The sequence below is a fragment of the Pipistrellus hanaki genome (genome assembly GCF_964339955.1).
Source record: "Pipistrellus hanaki genome assembly, chromosome: 13".
Classification (NCBI taxonomy): Eukaryota; Metazoa; Chordata; class Mammalia; order Chiroptera; family Vespertilionidae; genus Pipistrellus; species Pipistrellus hanaki.
In genome coordinates, this window is record NC_140515.1 from 21,862,305 (window position 1) to 21,886,664 (window position 24,360).

Here is a 24,360-nt window from a genome sequence, read left to right on the forward strand (position 1 = left end):
CTTTTGGCCCTTCAATACACCTGCCTCAGATCCTCTTTGAAAGAAGGGAGAAAACCTACAAATAAGAAAAGAATACAAGGCTACAAAGTGATCCCTTGGAGACCAGCAGATGCTCTGTGGCAGGAGATGAGGGGAGAAGGGATGGGGAAGGAGCCAGAGGCCCATGCTGCCAATGGACTGGAGAAAACCAAGATCAGAACAGACACTATGAGAACCCGTTCTTAAATCCAACAGGACCTTCTGGAAAGGCTGTAAAAGATGACAGGGCACTAAGCCCTGGACAGTCTTTAAATCTGCTTTGTGCAGAAGCAAACCAGCCCCACCCACTTCTGGCGCATGTCAGAAGGCCTTGATCTAGTCTGCTCTATGGGGCTCCTCTGCTCCCTGGGAAATCTCCCTACACTCTCCCTAATGCTAGTCCATTGCCAGTACCCCAACTGGTCCTTAGCCTGCACCCCGACAGAGAGCCCCTCACCACCTCTTCGTCTGGGTTACCGAAAGACTTGGTCCTGCAACTTCCCTCCTCCACTCTGCCTTTAACAGCAGGGAAACCCCACAGGCAAAACCACCCCAGAAAGTCTGTGAAGGACAAGGATGATCTGCCTCCCTGCACCTGGCACTGGGCCTTGAATCAAGCAGACCCTAGTGAGGATGCGCCCTCGAGGACTCCACTGCGAGGCTCTGCTTCCAAGCTCTGGTGAGAAACCACAGATTTGGAGCTGGAAGACTTTTCCCTCTGAGTCCCGCCATGCCTTCAGTTTCTCTGAGGTGTGGGTTCATCCACCTGACAGAGATGAAGTCATAGCGTGTTGCCTCTACCTGCCTGCAGGTATGACCCACACATGACCCGGCAGTGGTTGTTGAGGTAGAGGTCACCCAAGAATTGTTCTACCCCCTGAAGAAAGAGGGGAAAAGTGATCTGATCAGAAATGTAGAAAATCACTCTCCCACGTCCGAACAGTGGAGGAATGCCTGATGATGGCCCTTGGAGATTATAAGACAGAGCTGCCATGCTGCTCAGAAAAGGATGTCTCCAAAGATAAAGAAGGAAACCACAGCCATTTTTACTAGAAACCCATCCTAAGTAAGGGAGGCATGGGCTTTAGGCTGTCACAGCATTCACAAGCAGGCATCTGAGGAACTGGGGGCATTGAGCAAAGAACACAGCTGAGAGTGGTACCCTGTCCCCAAGATCTACCTGTGCATCCTTCAGGAGGTGAAGATGCAACCTCTGGCCCCTACCCCCATGACTCATGTCACCAATGCAGGCCGGCTTGAAGAGGGGTCTGTGACAGGCGGTCAAGCCCCAGGGACCGACTGGGGCACATCCTCATCACTCAGCCCTGGGCCTCTGTCAGGCACCTCCCTCCCCTCTAGGGTGTCCCTGAGGCCTAGGAACAGCTGCTTCAAAAAGCCACCAAGCACGGACCCTAAGGCAGTGCCAGTAAGAACACAAGCAAGACTCACTCACGGCCACCTGTCTTTGGCTTGAGACCAGCAACCCTCGCTTCTAATCCCATTTCCAGGCTGACGGCTGGAAGCACTGATTTATATTGTGCCAAGTGTAGAAGATTCCTCCGTTTTGAGGAAGGGCATACTCATGCCTGTGACACCTGCCCACAGGTGACTGGAGTATTATGGAATTGTTTTAGAGGGAACCGTTTCTCCCTCCCCAGGCCACATCACTTGGATGAACATAACTAATGCCACCGAAGGGCACAGTATGACACTCAAGGCAATCTTCAGCAGAGTCAGCGTCTGCACATAAACAACTTCCTCCATGGTCCTCTGCCTCAAGCAAGAGTGCATCAGCCATGCCCACCGCAAGCTGAGAGGACTGTCAACTGGAAAGCCATTAGCAACTAACACACAGCTGTGCTGCCTCTTCTCGGATAGCCGTGTACCTGAAAAATATGTGCAGATGAGCAGCTTCTGTGAATCAAGTGCTTTTGTTCTTTGGTTTTTAACTCCTAAGAAAAGCAACACTCTTATCCATGGGAAAACACTTACACCGAGGGTGGGACATAAAATGTAAGTACTTTAATTTCCCATATATTCTTAGAGAAACGTTCCACATATCCACCACTTATGAATGCCCTTCAAACACGCACGATGTCCTATGGGCTTTCCTCGGCACCTTGGCCCCTCATTGGTGAACATCTGAGCCTCTCCACCTGAGCCCTCTGAGCTCCATCTCACTCATGTCTCCCAGGCAGTGTCCTTGCCCTCCGGGAGGCTAATGCTGTTCCTTATAGAGCACGCCGTAATCAGGCAAGTTTGGGCAAGCTGACTCATATGGTGCAATGGCCTCCTCCGGGGAACAGACTTGTATTCCTCGAATATCCTGTGTACACAGTGGGTCTAGAGTGGCAGATTTCACATAGCATCCCCTCCCTTATTTCATCCCAAAACATGCTTTCAAGGATGCTTGGCAACATCCATTCACTGTGACCTCTCTGCCTGCAATAGCCCCCCTCCTACCACCCCGCTAAGTCCTTGGTTATTATTTCCCACCCACCACCCTTCAGACGGCAGCCAAGCTCATCTTCCTCAAGAACTTGTCTTCTGGCCATGGCCGCCCCCAGCCCAAGTTCTCCCCTAGTCCAGACTGAACTGGTCTGGGACAGAGCCTGGCAGGACCACAGCCCCCTCCTCCACGGCCTTTCCTCTGGGTGCACTAAGTGCTCACTGTGTGTTCACCTCCCCTCTGCCTCCCCACAGGCCTGTGAGGTCCAAAAGTACATGGCAGTGTCTTCCCGTTCATCACACCTTCCTATGCTAGCCTCTGATGTCGGCACACGGGAGATGTTTTGTGAAAATCTATTAAATCAATAGACGATGGTGGTGTCGAACCCAGCTCAGTGCTGTCACCCCAGTCACTATGGTGGAGGAATTCACTTCTAAACGCGCGGATGCCAGGGAGCCAGAGAGCCGTTCTGCGCTGCAAATCATATTCCCTTGCCAGGTACACATCCCTGTCTGGCAGGTTTGTAGAATTAGATGTGCAAGTGTCTCATCTCCAACAGAAATATCCCCAACGTGTGAGCAGCTGGTACAGACTGACATTCCGATGCAGTTTGCTTTACATTTTTTAAAAGATTTTCTGCTACAGCATTTATTTTGCTCAGGGGAAGAAATTGGGAGTGTTTATTTTGTTTGGTTTTTTTTTTAGAAAAGACTAATTTTCATTTATGATGGATTTTTACATGCTGAGAAGAAAATAGCACAATCTGACAAAAACAGGGCCTTCCTTTTGCCACCCAAACAACGTGTGTGTGTAAATAGGCGTGACACAGCTAAGTGAACACCGGGGCACAGCCACAGGGTGGTGGATATGGGGGCACGTAAACACGATACCAAAAGGCAGTGTGTCCCGGTGATTCTGAAATCAAAGTGTGGGGGAGTCATATGCTGACTTGCCCATTTCACTAGCTGAGTCATCCCCAGCAAGACTCTAAGCCTCGGTCTCCTCTGTAAAATGGGAATACAATCTCTCCTACTTCACTGCCTTGTGGGTGGGATTATACTGTCTCAGATCATGCTTGTGTCTGCACTTAGTAAACACCGCATCCATGTTATCCAAAGGAAGAACACTGACGAGGAAGACATCCATGGGCTCATGCACAGGGGAGAGCCTCCAAGGAAGAGGAGTGTGTGTTCTGGATAGAAGATTCCATTAGCGTAGAGCAGGGGATAGAAGAAAGAGAAGTGGAAAGAAAGATGGCCTTCATGCCCCGGCCATGACTAGTACCAGCAGACTGCTGAGGGCCCGAGGACCCCCGGGAGCCCTGAGTCCCTGGAAGAAGGAAAGCCAAGAGTGTCATTTGGAAGCCCTACAGCAATTAACTGAGGACACCACGATTCTCAGCAGCCATGTGGCCCAGCAGTAGGATCTGCACACAAGAAGGATCCCAGGTCTGAGCATGAAGAGCAAAGAAAAGGCGGGTGAGCATCCACAAGCAACTGATGAGGTCAACATCCAGCACCCGGAGGGGCAGGACTGGACTCCAGGCCCATGATCAGAACCACCAGACACACACTGCACTGGCTCCGCACTTGCCATCGGCTTCTGACACCCCAAGCAACTCTGGCTCCCCATTGTGTTCTGTGCATTGAATGTCCAGTGGTAAAAGGATGTCCAACATTCAGAAGGAAAAATGATGTTACCTGGTTCAGGGTCACACACACTCCAGGCACAGGTCAGCCACTGTGGGGTATTCACTAGCATCACTAACAGAAGTGACGCTTAGTAGGCATTTACCACGTACAAGCCACAGTGCTAAAGGCTGAACATAGTGTGCTGCTTCATTTAATCCTCGCAAACTTCCATGAGGTAGATGCCATCATAATGTCTGCTTTACAGAGGAACAGGCTGCTGAATCCTTGTGGAGGCAAAGGTCAGCATTGAGGCCACGCATATATCATTGGACCACATACCCTTGAACGAGCCCCATGGCTGAGCTGGTGCAGCCCAGGGAGGGGGCAGAGAAGGCCTGGGTCCACCTGCAGGACAATCTGCTCACCTCCCTGCAGGGCTAGCCCCCATATTCTCAGCAAAGCTGCCTCTTGCTCATTCTCAGGGCCCTGTGGCATCTCATGGCTGGTGGAGTCAGTCCGGGCACAGAGGTTCTAGTGCTATTTCCCCCGCTGCCTGCCCAGGCTGCCCACACATCGCTGTGATTTCCAGGTGTGCGAGGTGGCCCCAGCTTTCCCCTTCCCCATCACAGCACAGATCCAAAGCAAGTGCGGAGGCCCAGCCCCTGGAAATGAAAACAGATTCAGAGAAAGGGACACTCATCACCACCATCACAGAGTGAGGAATCAGTCTGTCTGTTACAGTCCGATAGGTTCTTCTGAAAGCCCAGGCAAGGGCAGTGGTCTATGAGGAGGACTTGGGCCCTGTGGGAGCAGAGCTGGTGCAGTGAGGGGGACTTGGGCCCTGTGGGAGCAGAGCTGGTGCAGTGAGGGGGACTGGGCCCTGTGGGAGCAGAGCTGGTGCAGTGAGGGGGACTGGGCCCTGTGGGAGCAGAGCTGGTGCAGTGAGGGGGACTGGGCCCTGTGGGAGCAGAGCTGGTGCAGTGAGGGGGACTGGGCCCTGTGGGAGCAGAGCTAGCTGCAGTGAGGGGGACTTGCCCCTGTGGGAGCAGAGCTGAGCTGGTGCAGTGAGGGGGACTTGGGCCCTGTGGGAGCAGAGCTAGCTGCAGTGAGGGGACTCGCCCCTGTGGGAGCAGAGCTGGTGCAGTGAGGGGGACTTGGCCCTGTGGGAGCAGAGCTGGTACAGTGAGGGGGACTTGCCCCTGTGGGAGCAGAGCTGGTGCAGTGAGGGGACTTGCCCCTGCGGGAGCAGAGCTGGTGCAGTGAGGGGGACTGGGCCCTGTGGGAGCAGAGCTGGTGCAGTGAAGGGGACTGGGCCCTGTGGGAGCAGAGCTGGTGCAGTGAAGGGGACTGGGCCCTGTGGGAGCAGAGCTGGTGCAGTGAAGGGGACTGTGCCCTGTGGGAGCAGAGCTGGTGCAGTGAGGGGGACTTGAGCCCCTGCCGTGGGGATGGGCAGGATTGCTCTTGGTGGATTTGTCAGATGTCTCAACCTATTTTTCAAATGTTGGGTTTGATAAAATGCAAAGTGCATTTTGCCAAGCACTTTTCCCCTTAATTACATGTGTATATTTTAAGGGGAATTTAATCCATATGTTTCTGATTCGTTTACACGGAAATCATTAAAATGTTTTCTAAGAGTTGTTTGACGTGTAAGAAGGCTCATGGACCTTTAAAAATGCTGTGTTTAAGTTTGTTTTTTTTTTTTTCTTCTCCTCACTGCCGCTAGCTCTGCTCCCACAGGGCCCAGTCCCCCTCACTGCACCAGCTCTGCTCCCACAGGGCCCAAGTCCCCCTCACTGCCACTAGCTCTGCTCCCACAGGGGCAAGTCCCCTCACTGCAGCCAGCTCTGCTCCCACAGGGCCCAAGTCCGCCTCATAGACCGCTGCCCTCGCCTGGGCTTTCAGAAGTACCTATTGGACTGTATCAGACAGACCGATTCCTCACTCTGTGATGGTGGTGATGAGTGTCCCTTTCTCTAAATCTGTTTTCATTTCCAGGGGCTGGGCCTCTGCACACAGCCCAGTCTTGTCTGACTAGGTTCCCTGACAAGAAGATAAAGGGTTAGCCTAGGCCAGTGGGCGGCAAACTCATTAGCCAACAGAGCCAAATATCAACAGTATAAGGATTGAAATTTCTTTTGAGAGCCAAATATTTTTAAACTTAAACTCCTTCTAATGCCACTTCTTCAAAATAGACTCGCCCAGGCCGTGGTATTTTGTGGAAGAGCCACACTCAAGGGGCCAAAGAGCCGCATGTGTCTTGAGAGCCGCAGTTTGCGGACCATGGGCCTAGGCTGTGTCCTGCAATTCACACCTCCCTTACGCCTGCCAGTCAGGCAGGCCACCTGTCCCCATGCCCTCCTTTACTGCTGGAGGAGGGGAATCATGAGGAGAGTTATTTTGGGTGCCTTTCTTCATACAAACAAAAACAAAGTGTTTTAATTTGCACTCTTCTTTCCTTCACTCACTTTGCAATAAATATTTATTGAGCCCCGACTATGTGCTAAGTACCAAGCTGGGGCTGAGAAATCATGAGAAAACAAAACAGATAAGGTCCCTGCCCTCACGGAGCTAATATACTTGATGGAATATTCTTGCTGTCTGGGGCCCACGCCTGAGAACCCTCACCTTGGTCATCCAACGGGCCAGGCACCATTCCTCTCCACCAGGTTTTCTCATTCTGTGTCCTGAATTCCTTCCCTCCCTTCTGTCCTCCCCTTCAGTGTGGGTGAGACCAGCGCACACCTGTTCCAGCATGCACCTGTCGCCAATCAGCCAATCAGATTGTACCGTTTCTCAATGCTCCAGTACCTTCTGGTGGCTCTCACCTGGCACAGGGCCAGCCCTCCGGGGCCCATAGTTACCTTTCTGACTCCCACTGAGGGGCGGCCGCTCCTGCTGCTGCCGCTGGGGGACAGCTCACCCTTGCCCCTAGCTGCAGCCTCCCAGACACCCCACTTCCTCACTCTCAGAGTCCCTGCCCCACACTCTCCCACCTGGATGCCAGCTCACAGTTTAGTCTTTCTGTCAGACACACTTCACTAGCAATGACTCCCTGCCTGCCTACCACCTCCTCTCTTCATCTCAGGGGGCCCTGTCAGTAAGTCCCAGGACCAGGTCAGCACTGCACTCTGCCTTTGCAACTCCTGTCACACTAATCATACCTTGCTTAGTACCTGTCTTCCCCGACTGCTCAGGGCAGGGCCCATGTCTGTCCTAGTCATGGATGGATCTCTAGAGCTTGGCACAGTGTTTGATGAATGAATGAAGGATGGAAGGCATGCACGGAGGAACAGATGAGATATTGTACCGAGACAACATATAGTTTGTTCTCCCTGCTCTCTCCCCCTTTCTCTTCCAGGCAGGTAGTCAGAGACTCTGCAGTTCTTGCTCCCAGGATGTTTGCGGGGTTGACATGTGTGAGCTACATAAATCAGGAGCTCTCCCCAGTCAGTGTGGGGGTCTCAACTCAGAGCAGTTACCGGGCAGGGAGCCAAGGTGTGCAAAGGGGAGGAGGCAGAGGGCAGCCAGGACATGATGCTGGAGATGGATCTGCAGTCTCACTAGAGCAGAGCCTGTCCCCACCCCCTAGCAGTGCCCGGGAAATTTTGTGCTTCAGAAGGAAGGCGGGCAATGGACCTGCAGTGGTGGAACCCAAGGCCTGGGGCCTCAGCCTGTGCAAAAACTCCCAGCCCCCAAAGTGACCTGAGAGTAGCCGAGGGGATCCTGAGGGACCAGATTCTTATTCATTCGGACCTCACCCCCAGAGAGGCAGCGGAGTAAGTGGGACTTGTCACCAGAAAATCAAGGTCCAGCTTGGCACAGCGCTTCCCAGGCATAGCAGCTCCCAAGCAAGTCTCAAACCACTCTGCCATGCACCCCTCCCCAGGGTCCAAGCTGCCCCATGGGAGAGCGTGAGCAGCATGGGTTTCCCTTGTGGGGAGTAAGATGCCTAACCCCGAAGCATCACAGCCAGGGACCAAGTTCTGAGCATGTGTGTTGAGTACATGTCATCAATAACTGGATCGGAGCTAGAGGATCCTCTAAACATAAAATACATCTCTGCAGCTTGAAAAGAAAAAAAGACAGCTTGGGGATGGTTTGAATTAGGTAGAAGGGAGACAGGAATTTTCCTGAAGCCCCTCCCCTGGGCAGCTCCTCGCTGCCTAGCAGACTAGACAAGGGACAGAGCCTGACTGACCCCGCTGCCTGGGACCAGTGAGTCTGGGTGGGGGCAGTAGGCAGACCTCAGCGCTGAAGAGAATGACTTTAAACATCATCACCTACCTCCTCAGCTCAAGGGAACTGCCTGTTTTTTAGATTCGCCTGATGAGGCTCAGTCCCTGTGATCAGTGGCGGTGCTGGTCCCTCATGTGCTGTTGCCACCGAAAGGTACAATTATGCCTTTAAAGCATACGGTACAATTAAATCTCTCTCCACAATGGTGCTAAGGGCTCCAGCAACCTTGAAGCAGCTGTCGTATTTTTTAAAAGATCATTCTGAATGGTTTTATGTCTGAAATTGCTCTGTAAAGTCTTGTTAATTTTTCATCTTCAGCTGAGTGTGTATTTAATGCTGAGAGGATGGCTTTCTTCCAGCCACGATGCACAAAAGGAGCCTTCCTTCCTCGCTGACAAGACTGCCCTAGAGGATTCAACCCCACCAGAGATGTGAATTCAGCCCCTAAGGCTCGGAGCTCAGGAATCTGCCCTCTAAGGAAGAGGCCAAATTGAAGATTCGGTCACGTGGCCCAGGCCAGAGCCCAGCAGAGGTGGTTCAGACTGACATCACTTCCTCCAGGAGGGAGAGAGAAAATGGCGAATGTGTGGCTGCCACACGAGCGAGTGACAGGGTCCCTCCACTGCCCCTGGCTTTCCGTAAAGGTGACCGCTAGCGAATGATCTCATTACCTGTTTGTTCCCCAAGTAAAGTGCGAACCCCTCAGGAGGAGGGGCTGTCTGCTTCACCATGTGGTTCCCCAAAACCATGGAGATAATGCATGAATGAAGTCCTGCCTCCACTGAGGATTAAGGGCGGGTAACAGGTAAACAAGGAAAGGAAGGCATCAGGTGTCCAGCCACAAAGCACAGGCAGGAGAATCATGCTTCAGAGGCAGTGAGGAGGGGGTTCTTTAAGCACTGACCTGCCTTTGCACACAGGGACCTAGAACAACTTAGAAATGCAACTCATGGGCATGTTATTTCCCAACAACAGTGGTGGCAGCTAAGATGACTGAGGTCTCTCATAAGCCACTGTTGCGAGAAGGCTGCATCTACATCGTTTTACAATGGCCCTCCAAGGGAGCCAGCATCCTCATCCCAGGGGGAGACTGAGGCTCAGGATCCAGCGAAGGAAGGAGCAGGAACCAAACCCACAGCCTTCTCTGGACCACTGCGCTCTTGTAGGTGACACGGAGCTGGGTGGGTGATGGCCCTTGCCCCTGATACTTTTGAAACCTCAATGGCAGGCAACCCAGCAGAATTTTACTTTGAAGATGCCAGCACTTCCTGACGTGTTTTTCTGAGGGAATGGCTCTTTGTCTAGGTGCCTCTCAGGGCTGACAAAGCAGAACAAAATCCAACTCAGTGATGGTGATGGTGACAAGGGCAACGTCATTAACGTAAACTTTTATTCACACCCTCTGTTAAGTCCTCACAGCCACCCCATGAGTTAGACACAGTTATTATCCACATTCTATGTAAGAGGAAACTAAGGTCTTAGGAGAGAAGGTGGGCCCCCAAGGTCACATCCATTCAGAGGTGAAACCCTGGGTCTAACCAGAGTCCATCTGCTGCCAGAGCCCAGTCCTTGGCCAGGATAATCCCAACTCCAATGGGCATATGGGAATTTGGGGAAAATATCCCTTGACTCTATGTGAAGGCTGGATTTGAGGGCCACAAGCCTGAAAACAGGGAGCCCCATGAGGCCCCTGCTGCTTTGTACTCTAACAAAGACCACAACTCATTCTGCTGCAACCCCCGGTGTTGCTGAACACTTAACTACCATTACAAGGAACAGAGGAAGAAGAGAGAGAGATTATACCATGGGTCGGGATGGCCTCCTACAGGTCGAATCCAGCCATTGTTTTTTGCAGGTGAATGTTTCACTGAACCACATCCACATCCACTGATAACTGTCACCTTGGCTGTGTTTGTGCCAGAACAGCAGAGTTGAGTAGCTGTGAGCAAGCTAGATGGCCCTCAAGGCCAGAGATATTTACTATCAGGCCTTTTACAGAAGCAAGTTTGCCAACCCTGGACTGGCTGTCAGAGCTCCTGCAAACAGCATGGGGAAGTAGCAAGCCGAAGTCTCCAGGCTGATCCAGCACACACTGCACCTATCCAGGCTGACATACCCAGGGTGTAATTGTGGCTTTGAAAATAACATAGTGTCCCAAATCGGCCAGCCCCGCACCCTCACCACCTCCTCTCCACCCCTGAAAGGAGGGCCCCAAGGCTTACCTTTGTTGTACATGTTCGTTGGCACCTGGACGTCACTGAGACTGATGTTCACAGGAAGATTATTGAAATGGTCATTGGGGGCCAAGATGAATTCCTTTCCCAGCTCCAAAAAGTTCCCGTCTTTGTCCCTTTCATTGATCAGCACGGCATTGAAGTATTCATACTGAAAGAGAAGGCCAGGAAACGTTACATGTGGCTCAGGCAGGGGGCTGTGGTCTCAGGCAGACCAGGGCTGAAGCTGCGGGCCATCTTCACACTGTGGATCCTACCCTGGTCTTGTGGGCCCTTTTAGTCTTCCATATCCTCTACGGCAGCTTTCACAGGGGTGTGATAGTGGTATGTAAGTGTTTCTCAATGTCATACAATATTCTTGGGGGGAAATGGAAGGAGCTGCACAGTAATTCCTTTTGTATATATAGAGAAAACTGTCCTAAAACCATTTTAATTTTTGAAAATCTGAAGACAGACCCTGTCCTTATACAGCCTACGTCTCAGTTGAAGGAGCCTGGAGAGAATTAAAAAATAACAAGTAAACAGGTAATTTGTCAGGTAGTCATACTTGCTAAAGAAAAATAATAAAGCAGGGCAAGGGGAACACAGCAGGGAAGGGCTCTGCTTTTATATAGGAGGTCTCACTGCTTCAGGGACTCGCACACAAGCTGAATGAAGGGAGGAAGGGAGCTGTGTGGGCAACAGCACAGACTGAGAGGACAGCAGAGCAAAGGCCCTCATGATGCGAGTGTGCAGACACGTTTTAAAAATGGCTGCATCATCATATCATCACTGTCATCATCATCATCATGATCATTATCATGGAATCTATGTATATAAAAAGCTAATATGCTAAGTGACCCCTTGGGAGTTTGATGGGGAGACCGGAAGTTCTACCACTTGCTATGTGAGCTGACCACCAGGGGACAGCGCAGAATGAAGGAAGGTTCTGGCTGGCAGCCAGCAGCAGGGAAGAGAGGCCATAGCCAGCAGCTGGGAGGAAAGCTGTGGTCCGCAGCCAGAAGGCCACGATCAGCTCTGATCAGGTTTAAGGGCCCTACCTGAGCATAAATTTCATGTATCAGTTCTAGAGTATATACACTGAGTGGCCAGATTATTATGATCTCTGAACACATAATAATTTGGCCACTCAGTGTATATCCTACATAATAAAAGGCTAATATGCAAATTGTCCCCTGGACCAGGAGTTCAACCAGCAAGCAGGCCAGCCAACCACCCATGTCCCCTTCCATGGCTGGACCCCCCACCCATGCACAAATTCATGCAGTGGGCCTCTAAAATACACACACACACACACACACACACACACACACACACAGAGTGGCCAGATTATTATGATTGCTGAAGGCATAATCATAATAATCTGGCCACTCAGTGTATACAGAATGCTTACATTATTCTAAGTGCTTTTTATCGGTTAATTCTCCTTTCATGTGTTGATGTTCCTAACAACTCAATGAAAAAGATCTTATGAGCATTCCCACTTCACAGATGAGGAGACTGAGGCATAGAGAATTCAGGTGCCCTGTCAAAGATTAATGTGCAGCTGCTAAGCAGAGTCAGGGTTCACACACAGGCAGTCTATTTCCATAGCATGTGCTCTTATCTTATAAAACTGCAAGATGACAGACGACAGTGTTGTCAGAATGATCAGATTGGGGATAAAACAACTGTGATTAATATGCTCAGGACACTAATGGAAAAAAATAGAAAACAGATAAGAACAAGTGGATAATGTAAGCAGAAAAAAAATGAATATTCTAAGAAAGAATCAAAAGGAAACCCTAGTAACCAAAAACTCTGTGACAGGATGAAGAATGCCTCTGCTGGCACATCAGCAGACAGAACACAGCTGAGGATATAATCAATGAGCCTAAAAATAGCTCAATAGAAACTCCCCAAACTGAAAAGCAAAGAGTGAAAAATGGAGAGAAAGAAAAGAAACAGAACATTCAAGAACTGTGGGACAATTACAAAAGATGGAACATGTGTAATAAGAATACCAGAAGGAAGAGAGAGTAAGAAACGGAAGAAAATTTTGACATAATAATGGCTGAAATTTTTCTAAAATTATGATGAATACCAAACCACAGATCCAAGAAACTCAGAGAGCATAAGAATCTGACTTAAAAAAAAATCTACACCTAGTCATATCATATTCAAAGAGCAAAAAAGTCAAAGAAAATCTTTTTTAAAAAGTGAGGAAGTGAGGTTTTAAATATGTATTCATTGATTTTTAGAGAGAAGGGAAAGGAGAGAGAGATAAAAAACACCCATAAGAGAGAAACATCAACATCTATCCGCTGTCTCCTCCTGGTGGAGATCAAACCCACATCAGGAGCATGTGCCCTGACCAGGAATTGAACCAGTGACCTTGAGGCACACCAGCAGTATTGTCTCTGGTAACAATAGGCTAATTTTAGAAATTAATATATGATAATGATATAAAACTATCAATGATATCTAAGAAAAGTGTATGCCTAGAAAAACCCTAAGGATTTGGAAATTAAACAGCACAGTACTTAATAATATATGTGAAAAGAAAGAAAATATTTTTAAATGAATAATAATAAAAATTGTCAATATGTATGAGATGTAGCTAAGAGACTTTACAAAAAACTATAGATTTAAAAGCTTATGGAAAAGAAGCACATTTTAAGATGAATAGTTGAAGATAAGAACAAATGAAACTCAATATTAAAAGAAGGAATAAAATAATAGAGATAAAAGCAAAAAGCAATAAAACAAAAAGCAAATAACAGAAGGGGGAAATCAATAACATTGAAAGTTGGTTCTTTAAAATAGTTACTAAGCCCTAACCAGTTTTGCTTAGTGTCGGCCTGTGGACTAAAAGGTCCCAGGTTTGATTCTGGTCAAGGGCACATGCTTAGGTTGTGGGCTTGATTCCTTAGTAGGGGGCATGTGGGAGGCAGCCAATCAATTATTCTTTCTCATCATTGATGTTTCTATCTTTCTCTCCCTCTCCCTCTCTGAAATCAATTAAAAATATATTTTAAATGGTATTTAAAAAAATAAGAAATTAAATAAAAGTTAATAAAATTATAAAACTTTAGCTAGATGGATGAATATAAAAAAGAAAGCACAGAATACTAGTATCAGGAATGAAGAAGGAAACATTATTATATATTTTAGAGACAATGAAAAGATAAGGAATTAGTACAAACAACTTTATGCCAATATTTGATAACTTAAGTTAAATGTCAAATTTCTTTTAAAAATAGAAATTACCAAAATTGTTAAAAGAAGATATGGCTGGCTCTATACACACAAAGAACTTAAGTTCTCGATTAACAGCCATGCTAAAACAAATGACTCCAGGTTCTGATACCTTAAATTATGAATTACATCAAATATACAAGAAAAAAAACACACAAACTCTCTTATAAAATTAGAGGAGGGAATATGTCTCAACTTATTAAATGAAGGAAGCATAACCCTGATGCCAAAATCAAACAAGAAAATGTTTTTTAAAATTATACACCAATATCCCTTATTATCCTAGATATAAAAATCTTAACAAATTATTGAATCAAATTCACCTATACTTAAAAAGATGACCAACTTGGGTTTATCCCAAGAATTCAAGGTTGGTTTCAATTTGAAAATACCAGCACAGTTCACTACACTAACAGAATAAAGAAAAGAAAAAAAAATCACATTACCAAATAAATGAAAAATCATTTAAAAGAATTCAACTTTTATCAAAAAACTCACAGGAAATTAGAAATAGAGTAAAATGTCCTCAACCTAATAAAGAGCATTTATAAAAAACTTACAGCTAAAATTATATACACGATGAAGCACTCAATATGTCCCTCTAAGATCAGGAGCATGGCTAAGATGTCAGATCACTTCTATTCAACATCACACTAGTGGTCCTGGCAAATTCAGTAAAACTAACAAATAAGTGGTCATAGAGATTAAAAAGGAAATACTCTATTTATATGCAGCATGATTACCTATGTTGCAAAACCTGAGGAATCCACATAATCTACTATAACTAGTGAATTTAGCACAATCATGGGAAACAAGATCAATATATAAAAATCAGTTGGTAAATACACTAACAAAGGACAATTGAAATTAAAATTAAAAGGAAAAATAACATTTACAGTAGTATGAAAAAGATGAAATAATTAGGTATTCCTTTTCTAAAACATATACATAATGCCTATATGCTGAAAACTACAATACAGAGTGGGGTAAAAGTAGATTCACAGATATGAGTACATGAAACACAGAGTTTATTCTTGTATTATTATTTAATAAGTAGAGGCCCAGTACATGGCTTCCTACACCAGTGGAGTCCCTTGGCCTGCCTGTGCTCTCCCACAATCCAGGACCTCTCAGGAGATGTTGGACTGCTGGTTTTGGCCTTATCTCCACAAGGCAGACCGAGGGACCCCACTGGTGCAAGAATCCCTGCACCAGGCCTCTAGTATGCATATAAGATCTTTGGTGAATCTCTTCCCACACTCTCTCCACCCCCTTTCCTCTGAGATTCATCACTCTATTCCATGTTTCCATGCCTGTGCATTTAGCATTTGCCCCATGGTGGTCAGTGCATGTCACAGCTACTGGTCGAATGGTAAACAGTCAAACAGTCGCTTAGGCTAGGGGTGTCGAACTCAATCAGAGAAGGGGCCAAAATCTAAAATCCAGCCTAAATCGCGGGCCGAATGGTTTACTGAACAGTCATAAACTGACAATGTCATAAACTGACAGCGGAGTGCAGTGATGACAGCGCGGTGCGGGCCACATTGCAAGGCCTGGCGGGCTGGATTTGGCCCGCGGGCCTTGTGTTTGACACATGTGGCTTAGGCTTTTATATATAGAAAGTGTGATATTATTGTCCATTCGAACATCTGTAAACCTATGTTTGCCCTATTCTGTTTATTGCTGTGAGAGATTTTAAAAGGTTTAAATAAATACAGAGAAATAGCTTGCTTATGGATTAGAAAATTCAGTATTAAGATGCTAATTCTTCTGAAATTGATCTATAAATTCAACAAAACCCCAATCAAAATCTCAGCAGGCTTTTTTTCTAGGAATTGCCAAGTGTATTTTAAGTTTTACATAGAAGTAAAAGGGATCTATAATATTGAAAACAATTTTGAAAACAAAAAACCAAATCCAAGGAGTCACATTTCCTGATTTTAAGTTTTAATATAAGCCTAATTAAGTAAAAACAGTATGTTATTGGCCTTAGAAGAAATGAAGAGATAAATGGAACAGAGAGTCCAGAAATAAAGCCACAAACACAGTCAATCGATTTTCCTTTTTTTCTTGTTTTTAATATTAAACAATGGTTTACTTCTTTATTTTCAGAAGATTATTGTAAACATTACTGTTGTCTGGAAAGAGTCATTGTCAGGCTTTCTTTTTCCTCTTATCATCATGAAGCAACATTTTCCATAATATGTATTTTAACTCATCAATTATGATGACTGATTTTGCCTTTCCTGCTTTGTAACTCAGAAACCTATTATTTATTGAGTTTATTGTGGTGACATTAGTGATAAAATTACATAGGTTTCAGGTGTACAATTCCATAACACATCATCTGTATATTGCATTGTGTGTTCACTTCCCCAAGTCAAGAGTCCTTCCCTCAACATTTATGGCCCTCTTTACCCTCTTCTTCCTCCCCAAAACACCCTTTCCCCTCTAGTAATCAGCATACTGTTGCCTGTGTCTATGATTTTGCTCATTTTTGCTTGATAACATTTTCACCCAGCTTCCCAACTCGTCTCCCCCCGACACATCAGTCTGTTAGTCTGTTTTCTGTATCTATGAGTCTGTTTCTATTTTGTTTATGAGTTTATTTTGTTCATTAGATTCCACATGTTAAGTGAAATCATATGGCACTTGTCTTTCTTTGATTGGCTTATTTCACTTAGCATAATACTCTTCAGGTCAATCCACACTGTCATAAAGGGCACAATTTCCTTCTTTTTTTACAGCCAAGTAATGTTCCATTGTGTAAATGTACCACAGCTTTTTTACTTGGCTGTTTCCAGATCTCGGCGATTGAAAAAACACTGCAATCATCACAGAGGTGCATATATTCATTCGAATCAATGTTTTGGGTTTCATCAGATATAGTCCCAGAAGTATTGATAGAATTGCTCTGTCATAAGGCAGTTTCTTTTTTTCCTTTTTTTTTTTTTTTTTTTTTTTTTTTTTTTTTTTTTTTTTTGAGTTAACTCAATACTGCTTTCCACAGAGGCTGAAGCAATCTACATTCCCACCAACAGTGTATGAGGGTCCCCTTTTCTCCTCATCCTTGCCAATACTTTTTGTTTGTTGATTTATTGATGATAGCTATTCTGACAGGTGTGAGGGGATATCTCATTATGGCTATTATTTGCATTTCCCTGATGATTAGTGACAGGCATTTTTTCATGGTCTATTGGCCAGCTGTATGTCTTCTTTGGAGAAGTGTCTATTCAGGTATACATTTTTCATACTAATCCTTATCGGATGTATCTCCCATTTAGTGGGTGGTCTTTTAACTTTGTTGATGGTTTCCTTTGCTGTCCAAAAATACTTTAGTTTGATGTAGTCCCATTTGTTTAATTTTTCTTTTGTTTCCCTTTCCAATGGTCATATATCAGGAAAGAAAAATGTCTACAAGAGATGTATGAGATGTTATTGCCTATGTCTTTTACTGGGACTTTTATGATTGTGAATTTTAAAGTAAAGTCTTTGGTCCATTTTGAGTTTATTCTTAAGCATGGTGTAAGAAGGTGGTCTAGTTTCATTTTTTGTACATTTCTGTCCAATTTTCCCAGTACCATTTATTAAATAGACTATCTTTACCCTATTGTAGGTTCCTGCCTCTTTTGTCGAATATTAATTGACCATAAAAGCATGGATTTATTTCTAGGCTCTCTATTCTGTTCCATTATTCTGTATGTCTGTTTTTATGCCAGTACCATTCTATTTTTATTTCTATGGCCTTGTAGTATTTAATATCCAGTATTTGATAACAGTGATTTTTCCAACTTTGTTCTGTTTTGTGAATGCTGTGGCTATTCTGTGTCTTTAGTTGTTCCATATACATTTTGGAATATTGGTTCTAGTTCTGTTAAATATATCATTAGTATCTTGATAGAAATTGCATTTAATCTGCACATTGATTTGGATAGTATGAACATTATAATGATACTAGAGACCCAGTGTACAGAATTTTTGTCCTCGGGGTGGGGAGAGGAGTGTTCCTCAGCAGGATGGATTCTTGACTTGCCCATGAACTGCCCACACCAAGGGGAGGCCCTTCTTCTAAAGGGATCTGCTTTTGAGGTAACATGTCAACGGGGTTTCCTCCCATAGCTCCATGCCGGGTAAGGTCTTAATCTTCCACTGACCCAAGTGCTTCCCAGAATATTATCAACACTTTTTAAAACTCAAACCTTCAATGCTATTGTCTCATTATAACTGGATGTTAAATTAACAAAACAAAGCCTCGGCCTGCATGGTAAAGGCCAGTGCAATCATGGTTCACGCACAGGCCCTCCGGAGGCCAGGCCGTTGGATGGAACAATCTGCACAGCCCAGAATGCAAATGAAGGAAGGATGGAAAGGCAAGCAGGCTTTTGCTCAGTGGCGCTCATCATTTCCCACATATGACTGTGTATTAGTATTCTGCTTCTCTCAAATCCGTTTGTCCTTATTGATTTGGAAAAGGCTGACTTGATGCAAATAAGAAGAATCATTCCTCAGATCTTGGAATTCATTGCTAACATTATGAGGCTAGGGCGTTTTGTCCACATGATCAAGAAAAGATATGCTTAGTTCAAGTCATCTCAGTATTTCTGAATCTCATGGAGTAGAAGCAAATCAATTATATTGTGACGAGATCTGATCACCTACTGAGTGTGATGGGGTACAGAGGAAACTAACCCAGGGCACAGACTGTGGCATACATAAGGGCTGGGTGTGTTGGGCACCAAAACCAGGCCCAGCATTGGCTCAGAATGAGGTGGTCCAGTGAGTGCCTCAAACAGACTCATCCAGGCAGGTGCAGACACAGTTCTTCTATAAACATCAGATAGTAAGTATTTTAGAAGTTGTAAGCTATAGGGAAGTAGCTGTGACACCTCGACTTCCCTTACAGCAGGGCAGCGGCGCAGTGTCTAAACCAATGTGCATGGCTGTGTGTCAGTCAAACGTAATGTAATAAAGTGTGCAAAATTACAAAAGGGACTTGACCTGCATTATAGTTTGCCATCCATTTTACTAGGGTGCTATGAGATTTTCAAGAGACATAAATAGAAAACCTCAAGCTGGAAGGAATTAAGCATTTCTTTTGCTAAAAAATTATCAAGTACATATTGAATGAAAAGAATAATGTTGGAGGACTGATGCTACCCAATTTTAAGACCTACTATAAAAGTACATCAATAGAAACACTGTGGTATTGGTGGAAGAATGGATAAATAGATCAGTGAAGCAAAATGGAGAGCTCAGAAATAGATTTCCATAGATACAGTCAACCGATTTTTGACAAAAGAGCAAAGATAGTCTCTTCAACAAATGGTGCTGGAAAATCTGAACATCCACATGAAAAAAAAATAAATAAGAAGGAGAAGGAGAAGGAGGGGAAGGAAGAGGGGAAGGAGGAGAAGGATAATCTAAACATAGAGCTTAAATACACACACACACACACACACACACACACAAAAAAAAAAAAAAACAAAAAAAAAACCTCAAAATGAATTATAGACCTAAATGCAAAATGAAAACTATAAATCTCCTAGAAAATAACAAGAGAAGCCTAGATGACCTTGGGTGTGATGATGTTTTTCAGGTACAACACCAAAGACAAAATCCATGAACGAATTATAAGCTAGACTTTATTAGAATGAAAAACCTCTGCTTTATGGAAGACAGTGTCAGGAGAATTAGAAGACAAGGCACAGACTGGAAAAGACACGTGTGATAAAGCACTGTTATCCAAAATATATGAAGAACATTTAAACCCAACAATAAGAAAACAAACTCAATTTTAAAAAATGGGCCAAATGCTTTAAAAGATGCTTCACTAAATAAGATATACAGATGTCAAATGAGCATATGAAAGATGCTCCACATCATATGTCATCAGGGAAATGTGAATTAAAACAATGAAGAGACACCATTACATGCCTATTAAAATGGCCAAAATCCCAAACACTGACAATACCAAAAGCCAGTGAGAATGTGGGGCAACAAAAACTCTCTTATACTGCTGGTGGGAATCAAAAGCAATACAGCCACTTTCAAAGAGAGTTTGGTGGTTTCTTACAGAATTAAACATACTTTTACCATGTGATCCAGCAACCATGCTATTTGGCATTTACCCAAAAGAGCTAAAAAATGTATGTCCTCACACAAATCTGCACACAGATGTCTATATAAGCTCTATTTTAACTTGGAACAAACTGAGATATCCTTCAGAGGATAGACAAGTAAATTTTGTCCCTCCAGACAATGGAATGTTACTTAGAACTAATAAGAAATTAGCACGGCTGGCATGGTCAGTGGTTGAGCGTCAACCTATGAAACAAGAGATCCCAGTTTGATTCCAGGTTGGAGCACATGACTGGGTTGCAGGCTCAATCCCCATTATGGGGTTTGCAGGATGCAGCCAATCAATGATTTTCTCTCTCATCATTGATGTTTCTATCTCTCTCTCCCTCTCCCTTCTTCTTTGAAATCAATAAAAACATATTAAAAAAAAAAGAAATGTGCCATCAAGCCATGAAAAGACATGAGGAATCTACATACATGTTACCAACTGAAAAGAAGCCAATGTAAGAAGGCTACGTATTGTATGATCCCAACTCTGGACATTCTGGAAAAGGCAAAGCTGTACAGACAATACAAGATCAGTGTTTTCCAGGGGTGTGGTGGGAGAGAGGAATGAATAGGCAGAGCATAGAATTTTCAGGGCAGTGAAAATAGTTATGTAGGATATAATGAGAAATATGTGTCATTATACACTTTTCCAAACTCACACAATATAAAATACCAAGAGTACCTCCTAAAGTAAACGATGGGCTTGGGTGGTGATGTGTCAATGAAGGTTCACCCTTGGTGAGTGACGTGTGGGAGCAGAGGGCAGCTCCGTATCGGCCTCTCAATTGTGCTGTGAGCCTAAACCTGCGCTAAATAAACGCTCTTTGAAAACATGTTTTTGATCAGCATCTCCTAGATACATGTTTGTTTATAACATATGTACTGCTTACCAACCATTATATTAACATGAACATTCTAAAACAAACTACAAAATATACAGTAAAATTAAAGGGTACCAGTGACATGTTCTCTTTGGGGCGTCCCCTGGCGGGTTCTTTGCATCCCTGGATGCAGCACTTCTGGGCAGTGTCCCAAAGCAGCATTTCCAAAACATGATGTGTACAACAGAGAGCCACGCCACAGAACACTTGCAAGGAGCGAGTTTTAAAATGTGTGCTGTGGTGAGCAAAGGTTGCAAAATGCATGGAGAGCCGGAGTTTAAGGAAAGGCAAAGAGGTTTCTCCATTTCAGAACTTCTCAAGGCCTTGAACTCCTTGAGACTATGCTGTTAAGTGTGAAGGTTGGGAGGCAGAGATGCTGAAGGCAGCATTGTGCAGACACAGCTGATCATGCTGGTGTCCTCCCAAGCACTTGCCAAGGAGTCATTGTACACGTACCCGTGTGACTGTTTTATCAATGGTGTCTCCCCCAAGACTAGGTCAGCAACTCAGGAATCACGTTCATGTTAGGCACTGCTGTATCGCCAGGCCCTTGTTGGTTGACTGACCGACCACATGACCAATGTCAGGATCCACTGGGTTACCTGTCTTCACAGTCAGCTCTCCAGGCCATGTGGTACCCAGGAGCGTTCTCAGCGGGGAGGGAGGATCATGCAGTAGACAGAATCTTCCATGGCCCAGGGAAAGGGAAGCTGGAGGAGGCCAAGGTCATACTGCTGCACTGCCAGTCACATTCAGGGAGAAGAGTGGACAGAGTAATGGGTGAACGTGACTCCACAAGTGACCCAAATTGCTGATTGGTGCAAATCACCATAAGATGAGGACAAGGCGGTAGCCCTGTGATACCTTCAGGAACCGCAGCTTCCCCAAGGGCTGGCTGGGCACCTCACCCCCACCCCCGCGGGCGGAGGCCCTCTCCTGCAATGCCATTGTCACAGAACATGGCAGTTTTCAGTTCTGATAGGGTGCACCAGTGAAAACAGTTCATTGCTCCACCTGTCTACCAACTAGAATCCAACAGGTAAGGCCCAGCTGCACACCTGCCGCCATGCAGAAGCAAACCCCCCATAGCCCTGGGCACTCCTCAGCCCTAGTTTAGAGGTTGGCACAGTATTTCTAGAAAGAGCCAGGTAGTAATTATTTTACCTTTTGCAGGGCAAACACTCTCTGACCCAACATTTCATTCTGTTGTTTTAGCAAGAACACCCAAGTGCAATACATAAAAAAAAAAAAAAAAAAAATGGGGGTGGCCGAGTCCGAATAAAACTTTATTTATAAAATATACGCACCTGACCTCTCCCCTGCTCCCTCTTCATGCTTACAGTGAGAGGCAGCTGACCTAAAAAATCCAGATATCCTAGCAGTGGTCAGCAAACAGCGGCTTGCAAGCCACATGCGGCTCTTTGGCCCCTTGAGCGTGGCTCTTCCACAAAATACCACGCGCACATACAGTGCTATTAAAACTTCATGGTGCATGCACAGAAGTCAGTTTCCCCGCCTGGACGAGTCTATTTTGAAGAAGTGGTGTTAGAACACTCGAGGGGCCAAAGAGCCGCATGTGCCGACCCCTGTCCTAGGGCAATACTTTTCAACCCCAGCCTGGGAGCTTTCACATCATCTGGCCAGATCTCAGGGCAATTCTATTTAAATACCAAGGGGGTGTTTCTCCGGCCTCCGCCAGGTGATTCCAGGGTGCAGTCCAGGCGGAGAAGCAGAGTTTCTGGGGTGACTTCCGTTTCCCTTTTTGCGAGGTGAGTTGCATACCAGAACGACAGGGCATACTTCAGCAGCCTGCCTCAGGGGCGGGGGTATATGCTCCACACATTTAATTAAATCCCGCCTGGAAAGCTGGCTAATTGTTTCCTCTGTGTGTGTGCTGTGGAACCACCCAGCTGTAAACTCCGCAGCAGGTGGGCCTGTGCTTCTCCGCTCACCCACTGGCCACTGAACCCTAGTCTCCCTCCAAGTCATAAAACGCAGCCTGAGGGTGGAGCCCAGAACACAAGCCATTAGCAAAGCCAGCACCCACTCAATAAATGCCCAGATTGGTCAGAATGTCCCGGAGAAATTGATCAATGGGGGCAGGGGAGAGGGAGAGGTTGAGCTTTATTGAGTTGGCTCATTTGATTGTGGCACTGGCAAGTCCAGATTCTATAGGGCGAGCTGGCAGACTGGGTATTTCGGTAAGTGTTGGAATCCAGATTGCACAGAGCAGACCGGGCAGCCGGGACAGACAGGGCCTTCACGTTGCCCTCACCCTCGCCAGGCAGAATTGCTTCTTCCTCAGTGAACCTGTCTTTGCTGTTAAGGCCTGCAGCTGACCGGAGGAGACACCCCCTCATTACAGACAAGGGGACCTGCTTCCCTCAGAGTCTGCTGATTGTCAATGTTAGTCACACCTGAAAATGCCTTCACAGAAACATCAGAACTGGTGCTTGAGCAAACAAACAGCTGGGTACCACAGCCTTGCCAAGTGGACACATGACCTGAACCGTCACAACTGTCCTTCTCAACGGACTGTGGCAGCAATTTGTCAGCTGGACTCCCAGCTGTGCCCTTGTCCCCTGTCACCCGTCCAGGCAGCAGCCAGAGTGATTGCTTAGACAAGTGAGTTGGGCGGCGTCACACTCCGGGGGTTCCCTGCCACCCTCTGAATAAACCCTTCCCCAAACTCTGAAAGGCCCTGTTGTCCAGCTGCTCCCCACCTTGTCCACAGGGTCTCCTCCAGTGACCAGCCTGCCACCCCACTCCAGCCTTCCCGCTCTCTTGCTAGGGTTCAATCAGGTTTGTCTCCACTTCGGGCATCACAGGCAGGCTGAGCCAGTGCCTGGGGATGCCTGAGGCAACCACTCCCTGCAGTATTTATATTAAGCTCTCTCTTTTCCTTTATCAGATTTGCTGTTGGCTAAGCAAGTGGGCTTCTGTTACTTCCAAGCTTCCAAGCGGAGTCTTAACTTGTACATTCATCACACCCTGTTGCTGAAGGCCCTCCAGGACCCCATAAGATTGCTCTCAGCATTGCCAGGCCTCGGGTGGTGGAAGTGTCCCTCTGGCCTTGGTGCATTCCTCACAAGGCCCTGTTACTGGCTTCAGACTCTACCTACCCAGTCCTGTTGGTCCATCATCACCTTCTTTTCTCTATCTGATCTTTATGTGCCTCTATTTCCTCACCTATAAAGCCAAGCAACTATGAATTTCAAGCACCCAGCACGGGGAAGAACTCAGTAAAGGGCACCATGGTGAAGGGCTCAATCCCATCTGCAGGCCCAGGGCTCTCTCTCCCAGTGCCCCAGCGCTTCCTCCTTCCCAGTTATCCTACCTCCTCTAACCCCCTCTCCTGACTCAGGAAATCAGTGCGTCCTTGGGCCTTTCTTCATGGGATTTGCTTCCCTGGAGGAGGGTTAGCTTTGGGTGGCAAGTCACCAAAGGGCAGGCAGGCACCCACACCTCCCTGGATTTCAGGAGTATCTCACCACCCCAGAGACACCCCACCTTTCTCACCTCTGCATCCCTGGCACCAAGCTCAGTGC

General features: G+C 46.1%; 1 protein-coding gene across 4 annotated transcripts in view; it reads right to left on the reverse strand.

Moving 5' to 3' along the window:
* CACNA2D3 (calcium voltage-gated channel auxiliary subunit alpha2delta 3) overlaps nucleotides 1-24,360 on the reverse strand; it is a 781,459-nt gene that overhangs the window by 476,795 nt on the left and 280,304 nt on the right. For all 4 annotated transcript variants that reach the window (XR_014796705.1, XR_014796706.1, XR_014796707.1 and 1 more), the window contains exon 5: nucleotides 10,557-10,719. Coding sequence is in view for 1 of the 4 variants with exons in the window: in XM_084903113.1 (XP_084759239.1) it covers nucleotides 10,557-10,719 (163 nt within the window). In the remaining 3 variants the exon portion in view is untranslated. The remainder of the gene's footprint in view (nucleotides 1-10,556; nucleotides 10,720-24,360) is intronic.